Source organism: Ixodes scapularis, unplaced genomic scaffold (assembly GCF_016920785.2).
Source record: "Ixodes scapularis isolate PalLabHiFi unplaced genomic scaffold, ASM1692078v2 PGA_scaffold11__112_contigs__length_91849675, whole genome shotgun sequence".
Classification (NCBI taxonomy): Eukaryota; Metazoa; Arthropoda; class Arachnida; order Ixodida; family Ixodidae; genus Ixodes; species Ixodes scapularis.
The window spans coordinates 42,644,693-42,660,116 of NW_024609837.1; the positions used below are offsets into that span (position 1 = coordinate 42,644,693).

At 45.9% G+C, this 15,424-nt stretch overlaps 1 protein-coding gene across 1 annotated transcript in view; it reads right to left on the reverse strand.

Annotated features, from left to right (window-relative positions):
* LOC8040270 (unconventional myosin-Ie) overlaps window positions 1–3,781 on the reverse strand; it is a 350,045-nt gene extending 346,264 nt beyond the window's left edge. The window contains exon 1 of the mRNA XM_029979890.3: window positions 3,094–3,781. Coding sequence (XP_029835750.2) covers window positions 3,094–3,096 — 3 coding nt within the window. The 5' untranslated portion in view covers window positions 3,097–3,781. The remainder of the gene's footprint in view (window positions 1–3,093) is intronic.
* Between the last annotated feature and the right edge of the window lie 11,643 nt (window positions 3,782–15,424).

The window sequence follows — 15,424 nt, forward strand, 5'->3', positions numbered from 1 at the left end:
CGTGCTGGCGTATGCAGTAGTAATATACCCGTTGCTCTGGGCAGGGGGCGCGAGCGCGTCCGGAAGACTTACGCAAGACGCGACCAAGTTTTGCTGGCTGCATCATCCGTGTGGCGCTGTAACGTTCGATTTTGCACGTGCCACGTTCGAATACAAGCCGCTGTCAGCATCTGTAGATGTTCGGTAACAAAACGTCTAAAAAAAGTTAAAAAAAAAAGAACAGAATTATGCTGCTTGAGGCCGCAGCGTTCCATTAAACATTCCTTTCATATTTGCTTTCTTTCACAGCTTCCGCGAGCACGTATATTTCACTTTACGTGATAGTGAAGCCGAAGCTACTCGGAAAAGCGCGTCATCCTGAACGATGCTCGCACTGCACGAGCGCGCGTGCTTGGCAGGGACGCGGAAAGCTCGCAGCTCGCTCTTGTAGCCTCTGCTACGCTGGAACTTAGAATGGAACTGAGTAGAAAAAACTCTAGTGGGGAAGCGTATTGATGCACGTTCGAAACGCGAGCCAAATATTCTATTTTGCTCGCCTGCAGCGCTGCTCAAAACTTGTGATCTACGGGCCTATCGTTCTAAAGGAAAAAGTCTAAAACAAATTTTGCCTTGCACGCGCGTTCGTCCAAGTCTTATACTGATTATTTACTTCGAATCTTTTATAAGAGGAAGGACAGCGAGCGCGGACCATAGAATTACACTTCCAGCGTTCTTCTCGATGCTTGGGTAATTTAGAAAAAGGTCTGTCGGGGCGGGACGCTGGTCTTCTTTTGTGTACTATTAATATCCGGTCGATTGAGTCAAGGCAATCCGCTTTCCAAAGACGTTGCCATGCCGACACTTATCGCGTTCATTTAGGCTTAGAAAGGCCAGAATCAAAAGACTATGCAACAAATGCCGCGAAGTCATTGCTCGTGCTTTGCGATTTAAGCGAGGTAAGGCAAAGCGAAAGCCTCCTGAACCATTCGTTGCTGACTAACGCGCCCGATAGTGCAGCTACAACGACATATTAGTTGCAAAGCGAGCGGCGCTCACGCACCGGGGCGCCGCCATGCTTCCCGGCATCCCAGCCCCCAGTCACGTGATTTCAAACTCCCTCTCCTAGGTACTGCTGCTAACTTTAGCCGCGGTTAGCGCTTCGAGCAAACGGGCACAGGTTTCTTTTCCGCCAGCTCTGCATGATGGCCAATTTACCTCGTTTCTTTATACTGGCTACTGCATGTCAGGAACATCGGTGGTTTTGATAGAACCGAGTTGGATGGACATCTGAGAATTCGAACTTATTAGTTAATACACTGAAAGCGACACGTACTGAATACATGTAGCGATGTAGGAGTGTGGCAGATTTAGAAATATAGAATTTTTTTAATTATAAGCTCGACCACTAATTCAATCTGAGTATTCTTAATCCTAAAGTCAGATTGAATGGAAATATGTAACCAGATGCACCACTCGCTGACAGTAACTCTGTCAAATGGCCACAACAATTTAAGATCCCTCCCCCAGGTCATACTTCAGAAAAACGAATAGTTTATTTTTCGGTTAATATTGGTTAAAACCGGTTACCGGTGAATAATTTGCGGTTCCGGTTACGGTTACGGTTTTTATAAGTATCAAATAACGGTTTCGTTCCGGTTACGGTTACAGAAAAAATTTCGTTCCTAAACGGTTTTCGGTTTCGGTTACGGTTACGGTTTGAGTCCCTGATTTTACGGCTTTCCGAAAAACAGCACAAATTCGACGGAAGGACAGAACAAGCGGGTTGTTATGAATAATTAAACTCGAGGAAGAAAATGAGAAGGGACGTATATTTTGCGTTTGTCCGTCCCTTCTCATTTTCTTCCTCAAGTTAAAATTCGACGGGTTTTTAAGTTTCGGTTTGCTATTGGAGCGCATCTCCCCGACGACAACCGCGCCAACCGCACCCCGTGAAGAAATAGTGCAACCAGCCTCTGCTGCGTCGCGCGAGGAGAGCGCAGAAGAGGTTGGTTGCACGGGGCGCGGTGCCGTCGAGGCCGAGATATATATATATATATATATATATATATATATATATATATATATATATATATATATATATATGATAGGCACTTTGGACTCGTTCTTCGCCTAAATATAGAGCTAGCGGTTCGAACCAGATACCAAAGTTTGAAAACTAATCGTTATCTTATTCAAAAGCTATAGGTGCTTTTCTACAATACGCAGTTTACTTTTGCGGTTAAAATACATTTTGTTCTTTTTTTTTTTCGTTTTGGAAAAAAAAAAGTGGGGGGGGGGGGGCGGTTATAAACAAATCTTTAACTGGATTTGATCGAAAGTGGTTTCCTAAAGATAACTTAGAACAAAAGTCGAAGGCATCTCCATTTCCTGTTGCTCATCCCAATACCATGTCCATTTAATGCACAGATTAATTACCTCAATTTTAGCATATAATTAAGTTAATGCATAATTAAAGGACAGAGGTTTCGTTCTATATTTCTTCCTTCTTTCAGGGGAGATCGACGTGCTCAAAGATGCTTCGTCACTCACTAATAACTCGCGAGCGCGTTATACCTGAAACATTACACGCATCGTGGCACAAAATGACTATATTCTTTCATTGCAGACTGAAAGGGTTCTGTTATTGTTGAAAGAGCAGTCACTGCCGAGCCTCCTACGACGCATTTCAAAACTTCCCATCGATGATTTCACTACCGACCCACACAGCCAGACAGACAAGCATAAAGTAAATATATCGAAGGAACGTTCTGTGGCGATGACTAAACGACAGTGGAGAGCGTGAAAAGTCAATCTAGGTACACCCTACTGTGAAAGTTGCGCTGATAGCGCAGCGAGGTCTTATCTCAGAACTGTAATATTGCCTCATGTATCCTAGTGGCGCAATCTCAACAACCATCTATTCACGCAGACGAATTACCAGCTTACAAACCGAAGGACAAGGTTTGTATCCACATTCCGAAACCGGTCTATGTGGCGTCATGAAAAACGTTGACACGACTTCAACAAATCTCGATGTTTAAAACTGTATAAACTGAGATCGGCAAAGTATATGAGAAAACAAAGTGAACCGAAACGTCACAACACGCTACTCACCATGTTTGCAGGTAAACAAGGTGCGCGCGTCCGATGAAAGTTTCACAACACTTCACTCACAACACTCTCAGAGTACACACTTTCACTTCACACAGGAAACATTTCATGCGCTGCTTTGCCGCACGACGATACTGCGATGCAGACTATACCCACAAGACGAAACCGGCTGCTGTCTTCCTTCCCGGATGCTTACAGCCCACACACTTTTAACACCGGTAGCTTTTAAAAAGAACACTGCGGCGGCGAAGTGATCGTTGAATGAAACAACGTAGCACCCGACAGCCACAAGAACCACAACACTCACCACCGTTATCACAATCCAATCTAGCCTAAAGAAGCTGGCTACGAGACGATCTAAATCCGAATCCGGAGCCTCCGCAGACGACGACGCTCGTAGCAGACGACTCGGCGCTCCGCAGACGACGAGAATCGTAGCAGACGACGGGACCGCTCGGTGGTTAACGCTGACACGCTTTGAAGAACGCCTGTCACACCTCCACAGATACCCCCCCACACACGCTAACACAATGCAGCTTGTTGCAGCGCAGCGACGCAGCAGATACGACGCTCAAGCGAAACGCACAGCTGTAGCCTCCCGCTGACGCAGCGGACGACACGCCCGAAGCTGCCTGCCTACCGTACCGGTGAAACGACAGGCCGGCGACTTTTCTTTGGAACGGGGCAGGGCGGGGGGTGATATCATATCTGAGAGTGGAGCGAGCCGGCTTTCCACGCTTCGTGACGTCATTTCCGGGTGAGGGACCCGCGTGGCAAGAGACACACGCACACATACACGGAGAACTCGCGAAGGCCTTGAAACGTGCAGTCGCGCACTCCGAAAGCGGTCGTGGAAAGGGGCATGCGTTTGACGCGATGTTTTCTTTTATCGTTGTTGCTTACCGCAGGTTTTTGTTTGGAAGGAGCGGTGTGCTGCACTTTTTGTTTCCCCGTACCTGAGGTTTATATACTTCGTTACAACCTACGATGGACCGCAACGGGCGTTACGAGTTATCCCCAGCCAATACAATGCCGCGTCTGTATCACGCGACCTTGGGGACGGACGAGCGGCGTCTAGTCACGTGATACATTCCCAGCGCTGGATTGGCTGAGATAGCGTGTAGCCCCTGGTGTGGTCCATCGTAAGGTGAAATGGACTATAGTTGTATGCGGTCCTGCTTTCGCTCTTACTTTAACCAAGTGCTTCTACTTTCGCTGAAAGCGTCGGGGGAAAAAGAAACGGGCACTATGTGGAGCGCGGAAGATGACCTTGATCGCTGAAGCCAAGCAGCGAACAGCGCAACTAGGAAGCGAATCGCTGTGCCACGCCGCGAGAGCTGCCTCTTTAAAATATGGCCTACATACGTCTTGGAAGAGAGTTCCTGTATATGAATGAATCTCGGGAATTGCCCGAGCAAGTGGTCACAAAAGCTGCTCGCTTCGCCTAGCCCAGTAGCTACACTACACGGCTTAGTACGCTTGGTAGTACTCCCGCCTCAATGTTTCTTAACTAGGCACCCCAGATTTGGAGGTCTTCGAAATGTTTTGTGGCTTGTTCCACGCTTCGAATGAATCGCGGAATTATTCATTTATTCCTTTATCTATTTGGCGTTGAGGTGAAAATATACTATAATTCAAAAGAAGAACACGCAAAAAAAAAGTATTTATCCACAAATACGGTCTGTCAGTATAACTAAAGACACACCTCAAAACAATAAATACAAGTCTGCTAGCAATGCAAATATGGGGGAAATTCAGTCAGGTTCACGATCAGCTTTGCAAGGCTGACTAGTGATAGGGCACGAGTTCGATGCTCTCTGTAATTATTCCAAAGCTAAAAAAAAATGATTGCGACAGCAGCACAGATTGACCCTAACGCGCCATTGTATAAACGGTACTCCGGAGAAAAAAAAAGTAGAGGCGCGACCAGCAGTTTTATGACCTAAATTCGCCTCGCAAGTATAAAAAGGTGTCGCACTAAATCACTTTAAAGGGATACTATACAACGAAATTTCGGAGCTTATTTTTTGGTCTATATGTGTTCAAAGGAGCAGTATCACATCAGACACACCAATATCCTGTTAACAAAGACACGAAAAAGAATTTTAAAACGAATTAAACGATTCTCAAAGAGCACCTGGTGGTTGTCGCTAACGCCTCGTTTGTAATGCCCGTCTAGGAACATTGGCAGATAGTGACGACGTTTGTCTCGCCTCCGGCCACGACGAGAGAAGAGAAGAAGGAGGAACTCCCTTCTTCCCGAAAATCCCTTTTGTGTGTCGCAGAAGTCGCTATTGTCCCTCTAAAAGATTATAGAAGATTAACCCGTCACTCAAAATTCGTACAAAAGCAGCCGCTTCGATGGCTGGAACGACAAGGCCATTCTCTCGACGTCAGTCTCGCCGTAGCTTTGCTCGTCCCGAGACGACCTACGTCACGACGGCGTTGGATGTCACGTGGTCTCCGCTGGCTGTTCTCCAAGCGCTTGCCAGAGTGGGCCGTTTACAGCAAAAAATACAGCCATTAGGCTCAAAATACAAACGTCCGATTGTCATTTACGGATATTGTGATCATATTCAACCCATGTGTGAACACAACGGGTATATTTCAAATTTCGTTCAAGTACCCCTTTAAACAGTATCCAAATATTCGCTCGCGGAATAGACACTTTCAAGCATTTCCTTTTGCAAGAAAAAATTTAAAAAAAAAATCAAAATGCAATTTTCTTTTTTTTTTTTTTTTTTTTTTTTGTTAAAGGGGCTGTGAAACAAATTTTGTGCTGAGATAAAATATTTTAAATTGGGACTTTACTAATCGCATATCGTTTAGTTGGTCAAGAGGAAGAGGATAGAAAGCCAAAATCCTTCAATTTCTTTACGAACATTTGAAAACATAGCGGACTATTTTGGTACCTTCTTTCCTTCGAAAGCTCTCCGCCTCTTCACTATGATACATCCGCGGTTCCCAAAGTGCGTCAGCGGTGTCAACCTGACGTCAGCCGAGCCCAACTCACGCATTGGACACAAGAACTGCGTCACTCGGACGTATGCGCTCGTCAACAATACTTCCGTCGACGAATATTCGGATTCGCGTTCGTGGCCAATGAGTGCCCTGACGGAACTTATCGTCACTGGGGAATGACAAGTTCTATGCTGTGCATAAAAAGCACGGTGGAAGCTAGGAGTCATCGCACCGGCACCGAAGAATGTCACGACGACGTGATTTCGCAATCCGCGTTTGAGTTGAGGATCAAAGCTAAGGCGGAAGAAGTAGGAAAATCGTTTCATGACCCCTTTAATACAGAGATTGTTTTATCTTTCGAAGATTCCAGCACTCTGCTGTTAAAATAACCGAACTTAAGGTCCCTTGATCCTTCTTTTCCAAGTAACGACAACCAATACAAATGACAAAGCATATTTGTAACCTATACTGTAAACCCTATCCGGTATGGCCCTCAATGAAGGGCTAATAGTATTTCAAATAAATAAAAGAAAACTGTACTTATCCTTGGGGCGAAGGGTAGATTGTAGTCATAAGCTTTTACAAAGTCTAATGATCGGCAGCTGATCCGATTGTCCGCCATATATTCTGTACCACAGGTAGTGCGAGAACGATTACGAAAGTTAACTCTATAATTGTGAGATATCTTTGAATTATAATGCACCCGCATACCAATTAAATATGAAAAAAAAATTAATGCTCAGGTAAACTGGCAAAAGGTCAGGTGAACGGGTAATTATGGCACTTATAAGAAAATACTTAAGAGCGGGGGGGGGGGGGGGGGGGGGGGGACAGTAAATCTTTACTTTTAAAGGGGCACTGAAGTCATTTTTGAAAATATCTGTGCGCGAAAGGAAAAGCTGTTAGCGCTCTTTCTCTTGTATCTTTCTCTCTGCGCGAATTACATCAATAAAAAGTTGGTAAGTAAACCGTACATCAAAAGTGTAAATTTACTATAATTCTCTCTTTGGAATTGTTTTTAGCGAACGGACGAATTTATCAAGCAATCTGCCATGTCTAGAATTTAACAAAAATTTATATTTTTTTACAGTGATTTATTAAAAATCAATTCGATTTAAATCAAACATATCTTATCTAAAACAGATAAATTTGATATACTTGAAAAAAAAAATTTTTCTACTCCGAAAATACCGGACAAAATTACACAATATCGCAACAGGAAGTCTGTGTCCTGCTATCGATTATTTATAAATTCGAAACCCTTAAACGCCTCATAACGCGAAAATCCGGTGTCGCCGGCGGCGTGACCGAGCGATGGTGCTAGAAATGGCCGACGGCGTAAAGAGTAAAAACTCGTCAAAAATGCTCGGATTGACGTCAAATTTCTCGGAGAGGTTCATGTAAACAAAGTAAATTCCTGGCGATAATAATTCCTCCGGGGATTATTATCGCCAGGGAGACAAAGGACAAACCCACATCTGTAAACAGAGCTAGGTGATTGGTGCGCTACCGAAACAAAATCCGCCTGGTCCTGGTATCGAACCAGGAAACCTCTGCATTTCCAGTGGAGCCGCCCTACCAACTGAACTAACCATGAATTTTGACGTCAGTAGAGCAAACGGGTTTTATCAGCCGCCACCAGTCTAACACCAACAAGGGTGAATATCCTGCATTTTAAGCTTATAATGAATGATAACGCAGTTAATGCAAAGGTGCAAGCGAGCTGGACAAGAATTACGATAATTTCTGGTCCAGAGATTATTATCGTCATTCTTGTCCAGCTCGCTTGCGCCTTTGCCTTAATTGCATTATCACCATAAATCAATGGCTTTCAAACGAAGATTTGGTGCATTCCAGCCTGGGTGGGAATCGACCCCGGGCCTCCGGGGTGTGAGCCCGACAGGCTTCTTCGACGTCACGGCGGCTCCACGGTTCTGACTCACTAAAGGTGTGCCCAGTGCGTAAGCCATCCTTTCGCATTCCCACACCTCTGCCGAATATTTGTAACGCGACAGTTTTAACGAGCTCGTGTCGCAGAAAATCCGTCGTCGGTGGCGTGCGCTAAAATGCAGGATAGGTCGATACGGTCATGACGTCAAAGCAGGTGACCTCGGGCGGGAATTTCAAACCCACAACGCTCATGTGAAACGTGACCTCACGAGTGCAATGAAAGTGATTATAACATGACATATAAAGCGAATTAAAGGACGCTGCATGTCTCACATGATTATTTTTATAAAGTAAACTCAAAGAAACAAATTGAAGAATTTTAGGCGGGATCTGAACCCACCACCCTTCGGTTGCGAACCAGACACGATGCTGACTGGGCCACCCAAGGCACGCTTGCACGACTTGGGAACGAGCTGCAGTTTAAACGCTTATATGTTTCGCTATCGCGTTCCACTCTTAAAGGCGAAGCTGAAGCGCCCTCCTGTTCTTGTCTTGGGATTTAGATTATGATATTTTATTTCTGTAGTTGGTAATGTAGTCTACAAGACGATTGTTACCCGTCCAGTGCCGCGAACGTGCATTTTGTGGATTCACAAGAGCCCGGTCGTATACACCCAATCAACTCCCTGACGGCACGCGGCTGCGGTGGCGCTGCTTTCAGTACTGGGCATGCGCAGACGCTTTGTCTGACGCCAGTATGGTTTCTGCCCACACGAATGGCCCACACCTTGTGTGGAAAAGCACGGACTTGTTTATAAGCAGTGTGTTGATCCATATATCCACCTTTTTGAGTCTGGACTTAAATGACTTCTCACAAAACTCCTTTATCTTTTTTTTCGTCTCCTTTGTTTCACCCCTTCTCAACCATGGGCGTGTTACGGGTTCGTTCTATAAAAACGTATATTACTTAATTTCAATTAACATGAGAAGGTGAGGAGCGATTCGTCGCTTTAATGAATTAAAAAAGAGCGTTTTCAAATATAGCATCAACTATTTTTAACGCAATCTGGTTAATGGCACTGGTGAGAATACTGACAAGCCGAAAAAATAGAATTAATTATATTTAATTGAAACCTGGACTCGGTACTCAGATCACACAATGAAATATTTACAACCAAATACGCAAAATTAAAAAAAAAGAAAAAGAAAAACAGTTTCGAAACGGTGTCGGATTTTCTTTTTTCATGGAAACGCTGGAAAGTATTTGCATTTCTAAAATACTCTTTAAAACCCACTAACGGTAAGCCCATTCCGATTATTCTCAAACACATGATTTGTTGATTCAAGCTATCCACCATACTTTGTTTTTGTAGGTACGTACAAAACATTGTAGTTAAATGTGATGGGAACCAGCCGCAAGTTGTAGATCGGTTATTCATGAATAATGTTCGAGGATCTTACCATCCTCCAATGCATCACCATCCATCAATGCAATGCCCAGTCCCAGAAACCATAACGTTTTAACATTTGTGCGCAGGGCTATGTTAAGACTTGCACGTGTATAACGTACCACTAACGTAAATCTCCGAAATAACTACATTGTTTTTCTTTTTCGTAACTTTCAGTTACTTCTAGCGAACTAGCTTTTAACTGCAAATCTTCACAAGAGCCCATCGCTCTAGTGTTAAATCTGAATTTTCATAATTGAACGGAATATAAAACAAAATGAAACGAATAAAATTAAAGAACGTATTTCATCAATACGTTTCTATGAAGCATAAAAAAAAAAAATGTTCGCGGAAAGTTTTTTTTTTCGCTTTTTTCGCATCTGTGTTTTGTTTAATTTAAGGGATTAACTGCTCGATAAAGGTTACCTGTGTTTAAGACGTCTCTGTGTTAGCGTATTCTCGAATACTTCCTTTACCGCATTTAACCACCCTTACGTTGTTATCATCGTTTTATGAATGCATTGGGCGCGTGTCCACTTATTACCCCCCAGAAGGCAATGCCTTGCCGTGTCGTCGTCGTTAGAGGGTCTGAGACCCGCCCTCAAGCGGCCAACACGCTGCAGCTCGGCGAGAGACACCGCAATACGGCAGACGCGTTCGTGTTGGCTTCGCCGCCTGCAAGCGTCGTATTGGCTGTGAGACGCTACACTAGTAGTCCTTGTCTTATATGTGGTGTTATTGGTACACTAGCGGCCAGTGGCGTAGCCAGGAATTTTTTTCCGGGGGGGGGGATGCTGGAGGTAGCTGGGATATCCATGACTCTTCACAACTCCGTCTATAGGCCTTTGCAAAAATCGCTTTCTGCGCGCTGCCATCTTTGTCTGCTGGGCTGTGGAACGCCTTCTGAGCATCCGCTGTTGCTCCGTTGTGCGGTAGATCAGACGCTGCACGTGCGTCCACAGCTCAGTGACTAAGCATTTTTCCCCCGGGTGATGAGCGATGCAAAGTTCTACAGACGGCTGAAATCAACTTTCGGTGCGCCTAGCCCCGGAGCTTTGGAGTCAAGCTCTCTTGGACCGCTTTCTGATATGGCGTACCACAAACAGGGGATCTATAAGCCTGACATGTTTCTGGAACTGACGTATGTCCGGTGCAGACAAGAATTACTCGAGGAGATTCACCATTTTTATACTTCCAGCTGTTCCAAAGTACTGAAAAGAATGCAAATATTGCTCTACGATTGGATTACCATGACGAGCCCTGTTGTGAAAGTGTCTTAAAGAGAATTTATTTTGTTTTTACATATGCTAATGCGGGGAGCAAGTCGTCTCCTTCTTGCGCAAGAGTTGCGGTGACGTCAGAACGAAGCAGAGCTCTGATTGGCTTCGACTGAAAGGATAGTGGGTAGACCTCAAGGCTCGCTACCTTGAGGTCTACCCACTATTTTCTTTTTAAATCAGCCAATAAGAGCTCGGAGTTCTACCATCCTCGCAACCCCTGTGCAAGAAGCAGACGAACCAAGGGTTCGGCGCAAGTGTGAAGCCGCCGTAACATAAGATCACAGGAGGCAAGAAGTGCTCGTGACGTCCGTTGCTCTACAAGCGCAGAGCTCCAGCGAGATTGAGGGACATGCACAAAGACTAAAGTTCTCTCAATGCATTGCAGCAACGGTGGCGTATACCCAAACTGGCTGGTGAAGTCGGTCCATTGTCTACGATCGTGATGTTCGTGGTGCATCTATGGAACGGCGGGGCATGGTAAGAGGGAGAGACTGGGCAGGACATATGTTAGTGGTTAGGCATTCACGCACATCTCGAATGCAACAAATCTCTGTTCGTATAGCTGAGTCATATCGTATACGAATGTAGGGCGTCAGCCGATACTAGCGTTAGTATACATCGCAACTGAAAAAAAGAAATTCTACTGCCGGTCGCGACTGATTTCACTATCCCTGAACTTTTTTTTAATAAAAAATACCAACACTTCTTTAGCCACATTCCCCGTGTCAACGGATATACTGGTCCAGTTTATTTGAGACTCTCTAACTTTCCGCGAAGTGTTAGATTGCTTTCAACACCGACGCTGATATCTAGAGTCACGTGTCTGTTCTCTGTCCAGAGGTCTTTGAAACCGGCATCAAATGGAAGCTATTTAACCCGCTTGGCACTGCTAGCTTCATTCGGGAGTCAGCACAAGGAAAGCTAGATCATAGGCTGGATAGCCGCTCTCGTTTACCTTTTTATGAGAAGCTTCAGAAGTTCGTGACCGGAGTCGCCGTCTTTGTAACTGGGCCAATCACTCTCGAACGAGTCCAGTAATCTGAGCGATAATGAACAGGTGATGCATCTTGCAGCTCTCGGGACCCCATGTCTTCCACGTAATATTTGTCTTACCTCGCGGCGCGGAGGCAATGTGGAAGAGAGATATGTGTTTAATAGCCACTTTGAGGCGTCTATCGAGCCTTTTAAGAGGCTTACTGCGGTACGTGCGTTTCTGGTTCTAATTCGAGAGTGGCGATGGAGCGATTATTACTACCATCGACGTTCACGAAACGGCTAATTTTAATGAAGATAATTGTCGTCAATAATGCTGCAGAGATGTGAGACTTTTTATTTCAATTGGGCTCATCCGCTCCTGATTGGGACCGCCGCAAACCGCGTGGTTAACTGCTTGGCACCTCCTGACTAGAGATCGCCGCCATTATAGGATTCTTTGTTTATGAGCAGTAGTTAGTTAACAGAGAGTATTCTTACCATGATTGGCGCCTAACGTGGAGCCAAGTTGGCCACTCCTCAGTCACGGAGATGGGTGCTTAATTTACGCAGGAAAGAAAAACCTGAGGCGAGATTGTACAAAGTAAATTAGTTCACGGAGCCCACAAGTCGAATAAAGTAAAAACTTTAAAAAATATACTATTTTCAAAAAGTCCGTCAAGCAACATTGGCGGTCGCCACTCCGTGTACGCGAAACGTGTGATTGGATCCGAGTCCTCGCCGATCGCTGACGTCACACTCGTTCTCGATAGGAGCTGAGCCGAGTTCACGCCGATCGCTCACGAAATCCTCCCGACCAATAGAGGCTCAGATCACGTGACAAAACAATAGCGGACTCGAATTATTGTCGCAGCGCCTACTAAATCGCGCGTATACTTTTGAAAACCATATATTACTTTATTAACGTGAAACGTTAATAAAGTTGCTCCGCATTTCGTGAAGCTGTATTTTGCGAAGCCGTGGCCCGTGTCGTCCCGTAATGCAACGCACGCAGTGTTGCATCATGGGACTTTCACAGACCTACACACCGATGCAGTTTCCCCGCTAAATTTAGCGGGAAGGTTGAATTTGTGTGTAGGTCACGTTACATCAGGTCACGTGAGGTCAATTTTACCGCTAAATTTTAGCGGGAATCCTAACGTCCCGTGACCTACTCACCAATTCAGCTTCTCCGCTAAATTTAGCGGGGAAATTGACGTGACGAGCTCCGACGTCACGCGATGCTCAAGCATTTCACGTTTAAGGCCCGTTCACACATGCAGCGGAGCGCTACAAGCATAGCGCTAACCTCGCGCTAAGCGCGTGCTGACGACAGCGTTCACCAGCTTTGTATCGCACCGTCAAAACTGTTGCTCATGGCAGACGATAAGTAGCTGATGGCACGTGAGGAGCGTTACATCAGCGCTTCGCTGCATGTGAGAACCGGCCTCTAACAATTGCCCAGCATGTTGTTCCAACCGCAACAATTCGAGCAGAAAGGCAACACGAAGATCGCAACATTTTGGGCTACCTCTTCGCAAATAACCCGACGAATTTATGACTACCAGCGAACAATTCAGTACGGCGTATGCGCTTCTCTGTGCGGTTCCAGCGTGCAAATCTTTAACCAACGAGGATCTTTCTCTGTCCCTCGAGTCCTCCTTTCTCGGTTTCGAGGACCCTCTCCTTGGCCCGCTCCATTTTAACTAATCTCCGGTCGTTAGCTCGATTGCCTCGTTAATATATCACTTCGCCCGAGGCGCGAGGCTGCCCGTTAGGCGAGCCTGCCGGGCCCGTGTGGGAGCGTTACCACATCTGCTCCGTAATTATGGCCCGGAGGAGACCGGGATACCGGCGTCAGACATCGGTGCACGCTAAACACGGCGTTCCTTCTCGTCGCCACAACGTGTTTTGAAACTCTGTTTCACCTTGCGGTGGAGCGCAGAGAACATTACGAGCCATTGCAGACAATCAAATGCCGCGTTTCTGTCACGTGACGTTGGAGGGAGGGGGAAAGGGGGGGCGTAGCAACGCGCGGAGCGCTTTGTTACGTGATGGGTTCCCAGCGCTGGAATTGGACGGGGTGGGTTCGTACCGTCAGCTGCGGTCCGGCGTATAGGACGAGACGCGTTCTAGGAGAAGGTTAGTGTGGCGGAATAATGGCACTGCGAAAACGACCACCGAACGGGACTAGAAAATAGGACATGTCGTAATATTTAAACTCGCTGTACACAAACTAAAATAAAAATAATATCCGTTGTTGAAACACGTATAAAAGGTGTAGAAACGAAGTAATCAAAATGGTTATTATACGCCGGTTTTTAAATGAACTACAGCGTGTACCCCCCAAAAAAATGTAGTATTCTTTTCTTTTTTAGGCGAAAAATGAATTGCTTATTGCCGAGCGCTCATTTTCCGCCCAGATGTAGCGCTAGTGGTCCGAACTAGATGTCAAAATTTCAAAACGAATTATTACCGTTATCACCACAAAAAGGTATATTATCTTTTAATTGATTTTCTCAAAAATTACAATGGGAAATTGTGTCCCGTTTTGGCCCATTTTCAGTAACGGGCGCCATTGAAGGTGCACTAAAGACGTTTCTGAGATCGTCTGTTCTTGGGGATAACTTCAGCTTCCGTGGGCGTCCAAAGCGCGTACCCGCACCCCGGCCGCTTATTTCGAGAGGCTAGGCGATAGGACGCATAGCAACGGCGGCCGTACAGGATTGGCTGGTTATAGAGAGCAACAGCGTGACGTAACACTTAGCATCCGAGGTGCAGTGGGGGACAGCGGGGCCAGAGCGTACTTGGGCTGCCGGTGGGGCGCCTCGAAGCGACGTGTAGTGGGTGTGCCTAGGTGGGTTCATATTTTGCACTGAGCTATCCGCAGACTGAACAAGGGGGGAGGGGGGGGGGGGGTTAAAACGCGCCCCACTGATACACCTGCTGTTCCCCACTGCGTAACCCTGAAATTAGCGAAGGGGGACGTCGCCGGCGATCTTCGGTTACTAGGTGTTACGTCACGGTCCACTGCGGCCTCGGTTGCTCGGCGTCCTATCGCCTAGCTTCTCGAAATAGGCACTCCGCCGCCATCTGTCGGCGCTTGCAGAATATGTTTCCTAGCCAGTTTCAACAGCCGGTGGGGCCTTGGCGACGTTGCGAACTTTGGATAAGTGTGCTCCAAGCCAGTCCAAGGTCAGCGTCTGTACCAGGGCATGAATGGTGACGTGTATTAAAAACTTTGTCTATAAATAAAAGATGCGATCATACGCGTACAGGTTGCTAATATAATGGTCACTAGCTTCATTATCGCAACACAGGCTCTTGAACTAGCTGCTTGCTCATGAAGTCATGATGCTGATCATGGCGTGATCAAGGCCATTGTGAGATTATTTACAGCGGGAGAGAAACGCTTACGACCTATGCTACACGCTTTGAAGCTTATTTTCCCTGCCTTCCTTTCCAAACCATGAGCTGAATGGATTGAAAATTCGATTAGGGATTTCTGATAAATTATACTTTACGTATTAAAAAGCTAGTTTGTTTATCGACAATTTTTATATTCGATGACGGATGCTAGGATCTCAGCACTGTTAGGAACGGTAACAGACAATCAACTGAATTAAAATTTAATATTTAAGAAGCTAGCTCACCCTTCGCGGATAGCCGTCCAACGCTGAGTCGCTCGAAGAGTATTTCGTAACCTTCCTACTCCACCGAAGATAATAAGACAACAAGATCGCTGTCTCATTGAAGAAAGACGGTTCGAGCCTCGCGGTAGGC